Below are 12,151 nucleotides of genomic sequence, written 5' to 3'. Positions count from 1 at the left end.
TTGCAAAACACAGTACTGGAAAATACTCCAAATGCTGTAGGACAGGGGTCTCAAACTCAATTTACCTGGGGGCCACTAGAGCTATGGTCTGGGCAAGGCTGGGCCGCATCAGGTTTTCCCCCCCCCAAAAAAAACATACAAACTTTTTCAGTGCTTTGGTTCCGATTTTCTACAATAAAAGCTCTGATAAAACATTCCACTGTTCTCAAATATCTTAATTTTTTTTTCTGCACAAAATAAGATGAAAAATAAATAAACAAATCGAGAATAAAGAAAATCAATCAATCAGTAATAAATAAATATAATAATAATAATAATAAAACGGCAAATAATAAAAACTTAAGAAACCACATATAGTTGGTGGGTAGACAAATTATTTTTTTCAGATTAAAATGAACAAAGCATTATTAGAGCCCTGTAGACATGACAAAACATGACTATAGTCACATTTATACTTTTTTTATTTACAACATATTGCGCAACTGCAGGGTCTTGAGACACATGCTAACTCGCAAACTAGAGCGCTAGCGACCTAAATGGTAGCCTTCAAGTTATTTCCTTTAAACTTAAATAGCCAAAAACTTACCACTTCCACACGGATAGGGAGGATAACTATTAACAGTTATTTAACCTTTAACATGAACATTAATCAAACGTAATAATTTTTTCTGGGTACATGATACCATACAGCATCCATACATCCGCACTAACATTAAACTTTCATATCAAGGCGGGGGCCTCAAACTAGTGTCCTGTGAGCCACATTTGGCCCGCGGGCCGCCTGTTTGAGACCCCTGCTGTAGTATCAAAAACATTGTTTTGTTGGTGCTTTTGGACATTACTGCACGTTTGCCACTGTCGGCCACCATATGTGTGTGTGTGTTACCACAAGCAATGGCTAACAGGTGAGTCCTCCAGCTGAAGGTGAAGAAAAGTCCTCCAACAGCCATGCAACCCAGCGCTCCATTGAAACCTGACAAGCCCCAGTAGAGGGACTCATGGCGCACCGCCACAGATAAACCTACATTCACACATACGAGATACATCTAAATAGTAATGTGTCATAGCTCAAATACTGTGACTCAGTCTAGTTCATAAACGATTAGTGCTAAGGGGCTCCAAGGGGTGGTCATAGACACACAACAAGGGAGAACAAAGGGCATTTGGATGTTTTAGGATTTGAATAAACATTATATTGTGTTATGGTTGACAGAGCATGTTATTGTTAGAAAGCCAACGTGCAATTAGAGAATACTGTAAAGCCATTCTTGTGACACACCGAGTATTGTTCAAATCCACCCTCCGCCATCTCGGAGTGTGTGGAGTTTGCATGTTCTCCCCATGCATGCGTGGGTTTTCTCTGGGGACTCCGGCTTTGCATTTTTCGGTTCCAAATTGTCCATAGGTATGAATGTGAGTGTGAATGGTTGTTTGTCTATATGTGTCCTGTGATTGGCTGGCAACCAGTCCAGGGTGTACCCCGCCCGAAGACAACTGGGATAGGTTCCAGCAGCCCTGCAATCCTCGTGAGGATAAGCGGTAGAAAATGAATGAATCATAACATTCATTCATTCATTTTCTACCGCTTTTTCCTCACGAGGGTCGCGGGGGTTGCTGGAGCCTATCCCAGCTGTCTTTGGGGCGAGAGGCGGGGTACACCCTGGACTGGTCGCCAGCCAATCACAGGGCACACATAGACAAACAACCATTCACACTCACATTCATACCTATGGACAATTTGGAGTCGCCAATTAACCTAGCATGTTTTTGGAATGTGGGAGGAAACCGGAGTACCCGGAGAAAACCCACGCATGCACGGGGAGAACATGCAAACTCCACACAGAGATGGCCAAGGGTGGAATTGAACCCTGGTCTCCTAGCTGTGAGGTCTGCGCGCTAACCACTAGACCGCCATGCCGCCCTGAATCATAACATAAAAAATATAAAACTTTCTTACAGTATGTATTTTTTCAGAAACCACTAGAATTACTTTGATGGCTCAAGAGGGTCATATATGACCCGCAGACTGTATTCTAATTATTTTTGTCCTCGTGTTTACTTCCAAAGCTTGTTATGGTTGAAATATGGAGAAGCAGGTCAGTGTCTGACCTCTGTGTGTTGCATTGAACATGCAGTGTTGTTACACCTGCATCACAGTGAAGCCCAAGAGCGCCTTTGACCTTGCAGCTGCAAAGAGATTGCAAAACTGAGTGCAAAAAAAAAACAAAAAAAAACTTTACTGCTGCAGAACATTTTCAATCATCTGGATATTTTGCCTAACCAGAGCAGTTACCACATATGGTTCCAGGCCTGTTAAAGCTAAGGTAGTTCAGTCCTGCCTTATTCCTTATCATTCTGCTCCACCTACCTCACTGCTATGAGCCCTTCCCTGCATGCTTCCTCACCCGCTCTTCTCCCCCACAGGATCATTAAAGATTAATGAGGAGCTATGATTGATGTTGTGAGTGATGCATTCTTATTTCCATTGTTCGTTGATTGATGTTGCAGAATGAATGCAGCATTCAATACACTACTTTAAACTCCCAACACATTCTTCGTTATCCTGCACAGTTTCTTTGCTTAATGCTGTTTTAATTGCAGCACCATGTGTGACCAAGTGTGTGTGTGTGCGTGCACGCGTAAACTCCCACATACGTGACTCATAGCTACACATGCACACCCATCTTGGTAAAACTGCAAGTATAAAAAACTTCCATCAACTCGCCGCTCTTAATGAATAGAACTGCAGAGAGACACATTAAAAGCATAAAAGAGCGACTGGCATGACTGTTATTATTATTATGGTCACCTCAGCTAATTGCTTGGAGTTTTCTGAGCCGCCTGTGGGCGAAAGAGGCTTGTTTTCCGTTTTACAGTTTGAGCTTTTATACGCCTTGCCAACATTCAGTTATGGTCGCCTGAGGGTGTTCAATATCTGTAGTCATGTGACCCGGCGCAATGTGAACATATATTCTATGTTAGGTCACACAGGTACATCTCACCAAGGAATACATGGCACATTTAGACCAGTTTTTCCCATCCTCTATTGAGCCATATCACAAAAATCTCAAAAATGTATGATGGACACACGGGTTAATTATGTACCATCATTTGGTGCAGGGGTGTCACTGGATGCACATTTTCTTTCCAGCCCGTCACTAAAGCTGGAAGATCATTTATCTGCCGGTTGCTATACATCGCTAACATAGATAGTCATTCATTTTCTACCGCTTGTCCTCACGAGGGTCACAGGCATGCTGGAGCCTATCCCAGCATTTTGTCCATAGGTATGTGTGCGAGTGTGAATGGTTGTTTGTCTATATGTATGTGCCCTGTGATTGGCTGGTGACCAGTCCGGGGTGTGCCCCGCCTCTCGCCCGAAGACAGCTGGGATAGGCTCCAGCACCCCCGCGACCCTTGTGAGGAAAAAGCGTTAGAAAATGAATGAATGAATGAATACGGGTTCTGACAATGGCCCACAATTGGGTACGATACGGGGTAATGGAGATACTGGCAATACTGCCCTTACGTATATTGACTTGGTATGGGATTGAATATGAATTTGTCATATTGTCCACCCATACTTGACTCGACTTTAGCGTTTGAAACTCACCGGCCAGTGTTCCAACTGCTGAGCCAAGCAGAGCGTGCAAAGCCTGCAGGGGGGAGTAAAGGCATAGTGCGCCCAAGATGAGCAGCGAGGGCCCCAGGGCACCGCAGGCAAAGATCTGGCCCACGCCGAGAGGGATGCCTCGCAACACCTGCACAGAAGAGAGGACGCGCTGGGATATTTACAACAATAGGTCTATTTCCCCAATGGTGGCACGGTGCGCGGTTGCCATGGTGACAGCTCTCTGCTCACATGGCTGCCTCAAGCGCAGTCAGATTTAATACGCTGCTGTTGCACAGGCATCCTGGGCAGAGCGCGAGATGAAAACATCAAATATAAATAGCATCCGCGTCATTGCTGCCTATGGTGGGAGGAGCAATGGCGGCAGGGGCCTAACAGGAAATGTGAGTGGGAGATGGAAAGAAGGAGAGGAAGAAATGGGGGTCCTGGGAGTAGCTCTCACACGCGGGAGCATATCAGAGGAAAATGCTAATAAAGTGTTGAGAACACAAAACCATGGTAAACCAGGCGGTGATGAAGTGATGGAGAAGGATGGCGCAACATTGCACTGCAGTGAGATGAATAGAGGACACAAATATGAGACACGACATCAAAAGGATTTAGATGCTTCTAATCTCTGAAGGGAATTTTAAGATGTGTGACAGAAAGCAATGCTAAATAGAAAATAACTGAAGAACAAAGAGTGGGAAGGAACATCCTGTGCCGTGGGGGTGTCAATCTGGACTCTTTTTAGGACAACAAACAATGTGTGTGTGAGAGCCTTTAAAATTGTTTTTGGGAAGCCAAATAAACACTGATGAATTTCCATGAAGTTGTTAATTAAAGCGATAAATGTGTGATAAGTGTGAGCCATTGCATGTACAGGTATGTTCTTCGAGCAGCTGGAGACTGCTAATTCTTGTGCATTTCATAACATTCCAGCCGTACCATGTGAAATAACAATTACTATTACCTCAGAAGTGATGAGCTCGGTGATGTTGGGCGGGGGCGAGCTCGGCGGTATAGCAACAAGGTGCGGGAAGTAGGGATTATTAGGGCCGCTGCACAGGAAGTAGAGGATGATGACCACGTTGAAGGGAAAGACTGCAACTGGCAAGTCCCAGCGGTCCAACACGGGCGAGAAACCACTGAAGAGGAAGACACTACATAGCGGGAGAGGGTGTGATAAAGAAGTTAAAAGAAAATGGATGTGTAACAGTAGCGCTAATAGAGTTTGTCGACAGATTTGACACTGATATAAATAGATAAAGAAGTAGGAGGAAGGAAGCGTGACTAGTCAGGGCAGGAGTAAAATTAATTAAAAAAGATACATAATGCCTTACAACACAATAAAATACAGGATAATGATATCAGTCACTTTGGAATATGGGAGGAAACCGGAGTACTCAGAGAAACCCCCCACAAAATCCACACAGAGATGCCCGAGCGGAGAATCGATGTCCTGACTGTGTGCCCTAACCCCTCGTCCACCGCGCGGCTGTCGACATTGTCCAACTTTCAATTTCTGATACCAACATCGATATGTGTAACATGACACATCTCTTGGGGTGGAATGAACACATATGTGTTGAATACAACATTATTTCATTATCGGTTTTAATGATCTGGAAAAATTCTGATACCGATATCGCATTTTTATGCTGATATCGGGGCCCATCCCTCATATTTACGTATATTATTTTTTTATTCTGTTAATTTTCTTGAACCAAAGAAAATATGCATCAAATTAAAATCAAGTGTGTGTCAAATAGAACAAAAATTAATTCATTCATTCTACCGCTTTTTTTGCTGGAGCCTATCCCAGCTGTCTTGAGCTGGCGAGAGAGCGGGGTACACCCCGGACTGGTCGCCAGCCAATCACAGGGCACATATAGACAAACAACCATTCACACTCACATTCATACCTAATTCATACCAATTTGGAGTCGCCAATTAACCTAGCATGTTTTTGGAATGTGGGAGGAAACCGGAGTACCCGGAGAAAACCCACGCATGCACGGGGAGAACATGCAAACTCCACACAGAGATGGTCGAGGGTGGAATTGAACCCTGGTCTCCTAGCTGTGAAGTCTAGTACAAAAATTGTTTCTCACAAATTAAGACAAAATAAAAAGACAATTGACAAACATTTCACTAAATGCCAGCGCCCCTGCCCCTCTATAGCAGCCATAATTAATACATTGAAAACTACACAGTTCATGACACAGCTCACTCATGGATGATCAGTATCAGAATTTGCAGCATAAAGCACCAATCAGAGCTTCTGATGATATCTGAAAAAAGCATCTCTCAGTATGATGCAGTGCATGCCGAATGAATATCAATTTGAGTGGCAGGTGTACCTAATGTTGTGCCTCACCTGGTAGCAGCACCCAAACAAACCGGCAGCAGCAGCCACCAGTACCAGTCTCCAGCGGCGTTAAACACTCCCATTAGCAAAGACACCAGCATGCCATTAAAGCCATACAAGCCTGCGCATACTTCTGCACTGTGCACACACAAAAAAAGAACACTTCACGACCTAACCTGCATGTTTATATCCACAGTCGTGGCTAAAGATCACCTGTCCTGTCCTAAGATGACCGCTGTCAGCGTGGAGGTCATCACGCCCACAGTTCCCAGCAGGCCTTGCCAGGGGGAGGCCCAGTAGAGAGCGACCAGCATGAGCACACCACTCAGTGGGTTGTTGGCTAGAATCACCCGGGAGACCCCTCTGAAGGCCCACACGGCCAGCTGCAGAATGAACCACTTGTCTGGGGAAAATGTGGCACACATACGATTTTTTTTTTCTATGACCTACATCTTAGATATCAAACACAAAGTACACCTAATGCAAGAGCTGCATTTAATCCAAATTACACTAATATCAATACCAATAGAAGTACCAGTATCAGATCAATACTAGTGTGATGAGATTGATAGCAATGAGTTGTTTTTTATTTTGTTTAATTACTTTGTACTGTGTTGCTCAAAGAATTGTGTGTAATAAAAGAGATTTTTTTTTACACTTTTGTGAATATTTGTACATTGTCTTATATTGTTGTAATTACACTGTGCATTTGGTCATAAAAAAAATCTATTTTTTTGTTTGTCTCAAATATTACTATTATCTATTGTGATTAGCACTAGAGCTGTATTTACTTGGTGTTTGCAGTATTGCCCATCCCTTTAAATTTACACAAGACGACAATGGCGTTAACATCAATCAGTTATTGATTTTGGTTCGTCTGTTCGCCGCACGAGGACTGCACCAGCATAATAAACACAAATGATGGATTGTGTTGGTGCGCTGAAAGTAAAACAACACAGTACAGTTTTCCTACCTTCCATGTACTTATCCAGACTCTCCATGTCACCAGTTACCATCATCAGACTGTTCATCAAACGCTGAATGGTGCTAGTGGGCTTCCTGCTGGCATTCTGCGTATCAGCTTTGGTTTCCATCCACATGGCTGCAGCCTCTTTCCTAAAAGTGCTCTGGTAATTCTTTGAAAGGATCTTTCGTTGCTTCTTTCAACCTCTTTCTGAGTCCCACTTGCCCCCCCCCCCACTTTCCCAGTCCCAGGGGTTGATTTACAAAGCAGTAATCTGGGTAAGGCATTCACTCCACTGAGGACATAGCAGAGAGGAGCAAAGTTCAAACCCATGAGGAAAAAGACGAAGCTCTGCATGTCAATATCACTCATCTTCACATATTGTTGATTTAGGCTACTCATCCACCTGTTTTATGGCGGCATCTGCACCAATGTTTGCCTATTTGCTTCATTTGCAAAGCCATTAGCGGGCCGCCATGTTATCACAAGTTGATTCAAAAAGGTGTAATATGTAAGCCTTCCCTGATGATGCTGCTGCTGCTGCTGCTGACTCATCCTGGACACCTAAAAAGGCTCGCCTGCACAATCTAATGAGATGTTACAAGGGTTGTGTATCACAAAATAATAAAACAGTGACTAATAATATTAGAAAGAGCTGTCAACGTGATGCATGACAATGAGCTTTGCATGCTTTCAATGTTGCCGTGCAGATGCATTCTGGGGGATTATTCATCTTCTGAAGGCTATAGGTCACATACGTGCAACACACACACACACACACACACAATTGCAACTAGACCTAGAGGCAGTATGTCTCACTTATGGTTTTTAAATGGGGGAACAGACATTTCTATGTGGCCACCGTTCAGTTACCACAGGCTGCACAGATGATGGACTTTTTTGGAATTTTGCCCATCATTCACAATCCTGATACGAAACATATTTCTTTCCCTTTTCTGTGCATTCTAATGAGCACAAACAAGTTAGTATAAGCTAGATAACAATGCATGTCATGGGACCTACCTATACTAACCAGTTTTTTTGTTGATTGGAATTGATTTCTGTGTTGTCAAGCTGTTCTTCTCAAATAAGTTGCTGGGTGTAATTCAGTGTCTGCGTTTCCTTAACTGGTGTGAAGTTAATGTTTTGCCTCAATGTTGAGTTTGATTTTTCTAGCTGCTTCCCTGTTGTCCAGCAAATGTTTGGCATAGGTTTATAGATGGCAAGCAAGGATTTCGACTTCATTTTCTGCATGCCCTGTACAGCTTGGAGGCAGTGTTGCAGACATAGCACCCCATCCCACCACAGAAGACTGAAAATCGCCCCAAACCTGCAGAGCATTGAACCTGAACTGCAGGTGAGCACTGGAAAAAGCTGGTACACTGTCAGGGAGGAGAGAGGGTGATTGACTTAGGCACTCTCAGCCACCTTCACTCGCTATAGGGGGCCGCATGGTTCAGGTGGTAGAGTGGTCGTCTACCAACCTGATGGTTGCTGATTTGTTTCTCAGACCATGAAAGATACTGAGCCCCAAATTGAACGTGATGCTATGTCGTCAGTAGTTGAATGAGGTCGCACTTTGAGTACCTTGAAGGTAGAGATGATGGCTCCCATAAGCCTCAGTTAAACCAGCCATGATGAGTTGGGTCGTAGAAATCCCCAGTGCTAGCTTGCTATCACCGTATCCTTTGCATTGGTCATCTCAGGAAGGCCCCAGGTCCCAAATGAGCCGCACCATGTAGTTCATGGAGTCACAAGTGGCTGTGATCATTCTCGGTTGAGCCCAGGACTCGTGGAGCCTGTATGAAGTGCACATACCGTCAATACAATTTACAACAAAAGATCATAATGTTCATATGTGACACCCCCATGGAATAACAATGCGGTGAAACAGTGAAGAACACATAAATGTAAATGTGTATTCATGCAGAAGATAGATAGGTGAGAAGCGATATTTTCATTTGCTACATTCATTATGCCTGATGCAGAAGATAAGCCTTCACCAGTGTTTGGTTGTCAGCTATTTCATGTCTTTATTCAGCAGATCTTGCACATGCACATGTTTTAAACTACAGTAATCGTTAAAAGAAATGCACCGTAATTGGTCTCTATTCTTGTCAATCTGGGATTTGGTATATTCCATTTCCAGGTTAGCGTCATTGCAATGCTTCCTGTGTTTTCCTGAAATTCTTACTTGTTTTGTTAAAGGGATAGTTCGATTTTTTTGACATGAAGTGATGTCAAAAAGTTATTCCCATAAGCAGTGAAGTCCGTCAACAGTGACTCATTCCCCACTTTGTGTCCTGAGCCGAGTTGTTGTCGGATTTCAGTGCTGAGGAAAGCAGTTCCAGCTAGTTGCTGAGGACAGTTAAGTAAAGAGTTTTGCTTCTCAAAACAACATGCATTCAAAACCATTATACATTAAAAAAAGCATAATACACACACAAAACAATTTTTACCTCAGCATTATTTTCTCTGCCATTGGAGCATGATCTATAGTAGTTTAAAAAATGCAAATGTCAAGCAAATGTGCGTAATCTCCTCTCTCCAAATGAATAAAACATGAGGTGATGCTCAAGTACTAATTTGATCCGTTCAACATTCAACATAGAAATTCAAAACATCCAACTGAAAATCACAATTTCCTTATAATACCTCAGTACGAAACATTAACACTTTGTTTCCATGGAGCTGTTTCTATTTCTCTGTCAGCTATCTGATATAAGTCTTTGACAACAGCCTTTTTTCCATTTTTCCTGAAGGCTTGACAGCAAGCCCTTAAGGGTTCTGTCCATGCCATGAGTTGTCAAATCAGCATTTTGACTTTCCTCAAGAAGACACTCAAATAAACGCATACAGTATCTTGCTGCAGAAAATAAACAAGTGTGTTCTCTTCTTACATTCAAGCATTCTAAAAGTGTTCATTAAAGATGGGCCCCAAGCTGACAAGCTATACTAATATTGAGTTACAACACCATTTGTAAGACGCCAAGAGCTGCATACGGGTGCCAAGTAAATAATATAAGCACACCTCCAGACACACAATATTTGTTAAGTGGGGTGCGGACTGGAGCCAAATGTCTTATTTACTCTAGCCAACACAGAAATACACTAGTGGTGGGAAGGTCCATCCAGATATCGATTACTTTTGATTGATACCAGCTCAATTTTCTGCAGTTCTGTTTATTTGGTAATTTAGGTAATTTATTTAGTAAAAAAAATTGCACCAAAATTTTGCCTCGGTTTGTGTACATTTTGTGGTTAGTCTACAATATGGCATACATCCTGCTTGGTTATTAATATATGAGTCCAATTGTGTTCTGAATGTATTTGTTTAGCACAAAATGTCCTTGTTGGCACCTAACAACAGTCTAAGGTTCACCTCTGTCGCCGTCTATGATGTCATCAGTTCTTGACTCTGTAGTTCTTTACTCACGAACACAGTTATGCTGGGTCAAAAATGTTTGAACACAAAACATGTTTTTATAGTTTTATAAAAATAGTTCTACATGAATAGAACAATTCTAAATGCATATATATGATGAATGAACATTTGAGGTTACTTTTGCCACGTGTACGCGTACGTGTTTAAGTTATTTCTCTCTTTCTTTAACTTGATCAAATACTTTTTTCAGCTGCATTTTGAGTTATTTTGCAGCCATGCTCAAGAGAACTTGGGTAGAAAAACACTGCTGAATTAAAAAAAAAATTAACTCATGAAAAAACACTAAAGTGGTGTCCATGTTAAACATTCATTTATCCCTTTTATTTATCATTTATATGTATTTTGAATTGTTTTCTCCCTCCAAAAACGACAATTGTAAAACTGTAAAAACTTTTTTGGCTTTCTGGAATGGATTAATGGGAGTTACACTATGTACACGATATATTTGGTTAGACTACATCCTGGAAGGGATTAATGATTAATGACCACGGTTTGAATTCTTCCCAAATCATTTTGTTGATACAAATGATTTTTTGGTTTGCCTAAAAACTTTATCCTGTTTTCTAATTTGATTATAATCATGATTAAGAAATTTAATTTAAAATGATCTTGAAACATTTCAAATAAACAGTAAGTGCCTGGAACAGATACTTGGTATTATTGAGCAAGGCCAATACTAGTTTTTCCTTTTGTTAATTATTTGTACCAATGGCACTATGGATTTTGTAGTTACTTTAATATAGTTACATTGTCTTATATTGTGGTATTTATTGCATTGTTAAATAGTTCACAAATGTGGGTTGATACAAATATTTCCTGCAAAAATTAATTTATTTTTTGCCATTCCAGATCCAGGTCCTGGCTGGAGGCGGAGCTATTGGACACACGTGATGCTGATTGCTTCCAGCCTTCTTCTTATGCCAATTGCATGCAGCTGGTTAGGTGCCAGATCAGGGGTGTCAAATGCAGCTCACTATAATGATCAACACCTCCTTCAATTTGATGGAAGGAGCTCATCAATTAAACCACCTGGAGAACCTGGTTGAATAGAAGACCTGTGGTGCGTCGGCCCTCCCTTGACACGTGTCCTAGATTACCCAATCATGTCTCCTTTGTTGCACGTGTGCACATTTATCTGCAGTGCTAGCATTTGCTTGGTATCAGGTCGGTGTACATGGACACAATATTGCACCACCAACCTGCTGCTTTCAAACACAATCGCCATCGTGTTCACTGTGTTGAAAACCGAAATATTCCCAAACTGTGCCTTTGGCATTCACCTTAAAATCACTTTGGTGTAGTCATTCATGTTAGCATGCTGACTGTTAGCTTACCGAAGAGGCTAACTGCAGCTAGAGTAGTAGATACCGTAACGAGTAGCCCCACTCCACAAATATTGATTCAGTTAATTCCACTTATATAACCAATGCACACGGACAGATAGAGAGTGAACCATCTTGTCGTCCAGCATGTGTGTCACAGAGAGAAGAGCAGAGCCGCGTCAAAACTCTGGCAGGCAGTGAATGAGTTAAATAATAATGATAAAAATACACACAGTGAAGGCTTTTCCCTTTTTTCGTCGTGCGGGGGTTATTCAGAACACAAATATAAATGAAATATTCAAGGTGAAACAGGATAATCGTTCAAACTTACTTGTTTGTTTATATGATGCACATAGAGCAATGGACAACTTGACGCTCTGTCTTTTTCCTGTTCCTGTCTCCTCGCGCCTTGAGGCGTTCAGGTGCACTCGTAATTGTG

The 12,151-nt window shown here is 42.0% G+C and overlaps 1 protein-coding gene across 3 annotated transcripts in view; it reads right to left on the bottom strand.

Moving 5' to 3' along the window:
* si:dkey-183c6.7 (urea transporter 1) overlaps positions 1 to 12,151 on the bottom strand; it is a 13,512-nt gene extending 1,361 nt beyond the window's left edge. Inside the window, exons 1-8 of one of the 3 annotated variants that reach the window (XM_058068034.1) lie at positions 12,044 to 12,151; positions 8,533 to 8,744; positions 6,955 to 8,327; positions 6,195 to 6,384; positions 5,991 to 6,119; positions 4,584 to 4,773; positions 3,614 to 3,761; positions 887 to 1,021 (exon numbers count right to left, since the gene is read on the bottom strand). In XM_058068034.1, the coding sequence (XP_057924017.1) occupies positions 887 to 1,021; positions 3,614 to 3,761; positions 4,584 to 4,773; positions 5,991 to 6,119; positions 6,195 to 6,384; positions 6,955 to 7,081 (919 nt within the window). In that variant the 5' untranslated portion in view covers positions 7,082 to 8,327; positions 8,533 to 8,744; positions 12,044 to 12,151. Of the gene's footprint in view, positions 1 to 886; positions 1,022 to 3,613; positions 3,762 to 4,583; positions 4,774 to 5,990; positions 6,120 to 6,194; positions 6,385 to 6,954; positions 8,745 to 12,043 lie in introns of all 3 variants that reach the window. The other 2 variants (XM_058068033.1, XM_058068035.1) reach the window with 2 other exon arrangements.

This window comes from Doryrhamphus excisus, chromosome 3 (genome assembly GCF_030265055.1).
Source record: "Doryrhamphus excisus isolate RoL2022-K1 chromosome 3, RoL_Dexc_1.0, whole genome shotgun sequence".
NCBI lineage: Eukaryota > Metazoa > Chordata > Actinopteri > Syngnathiformes > Syngnathidae > Doryrhamphus > Doryrhamphus excisus.
The sequence above is the reverse complement of the archived record's forward strand: the minus strand, read 5'-3'. Positions and strand labels throughout refer to the sequence as shown.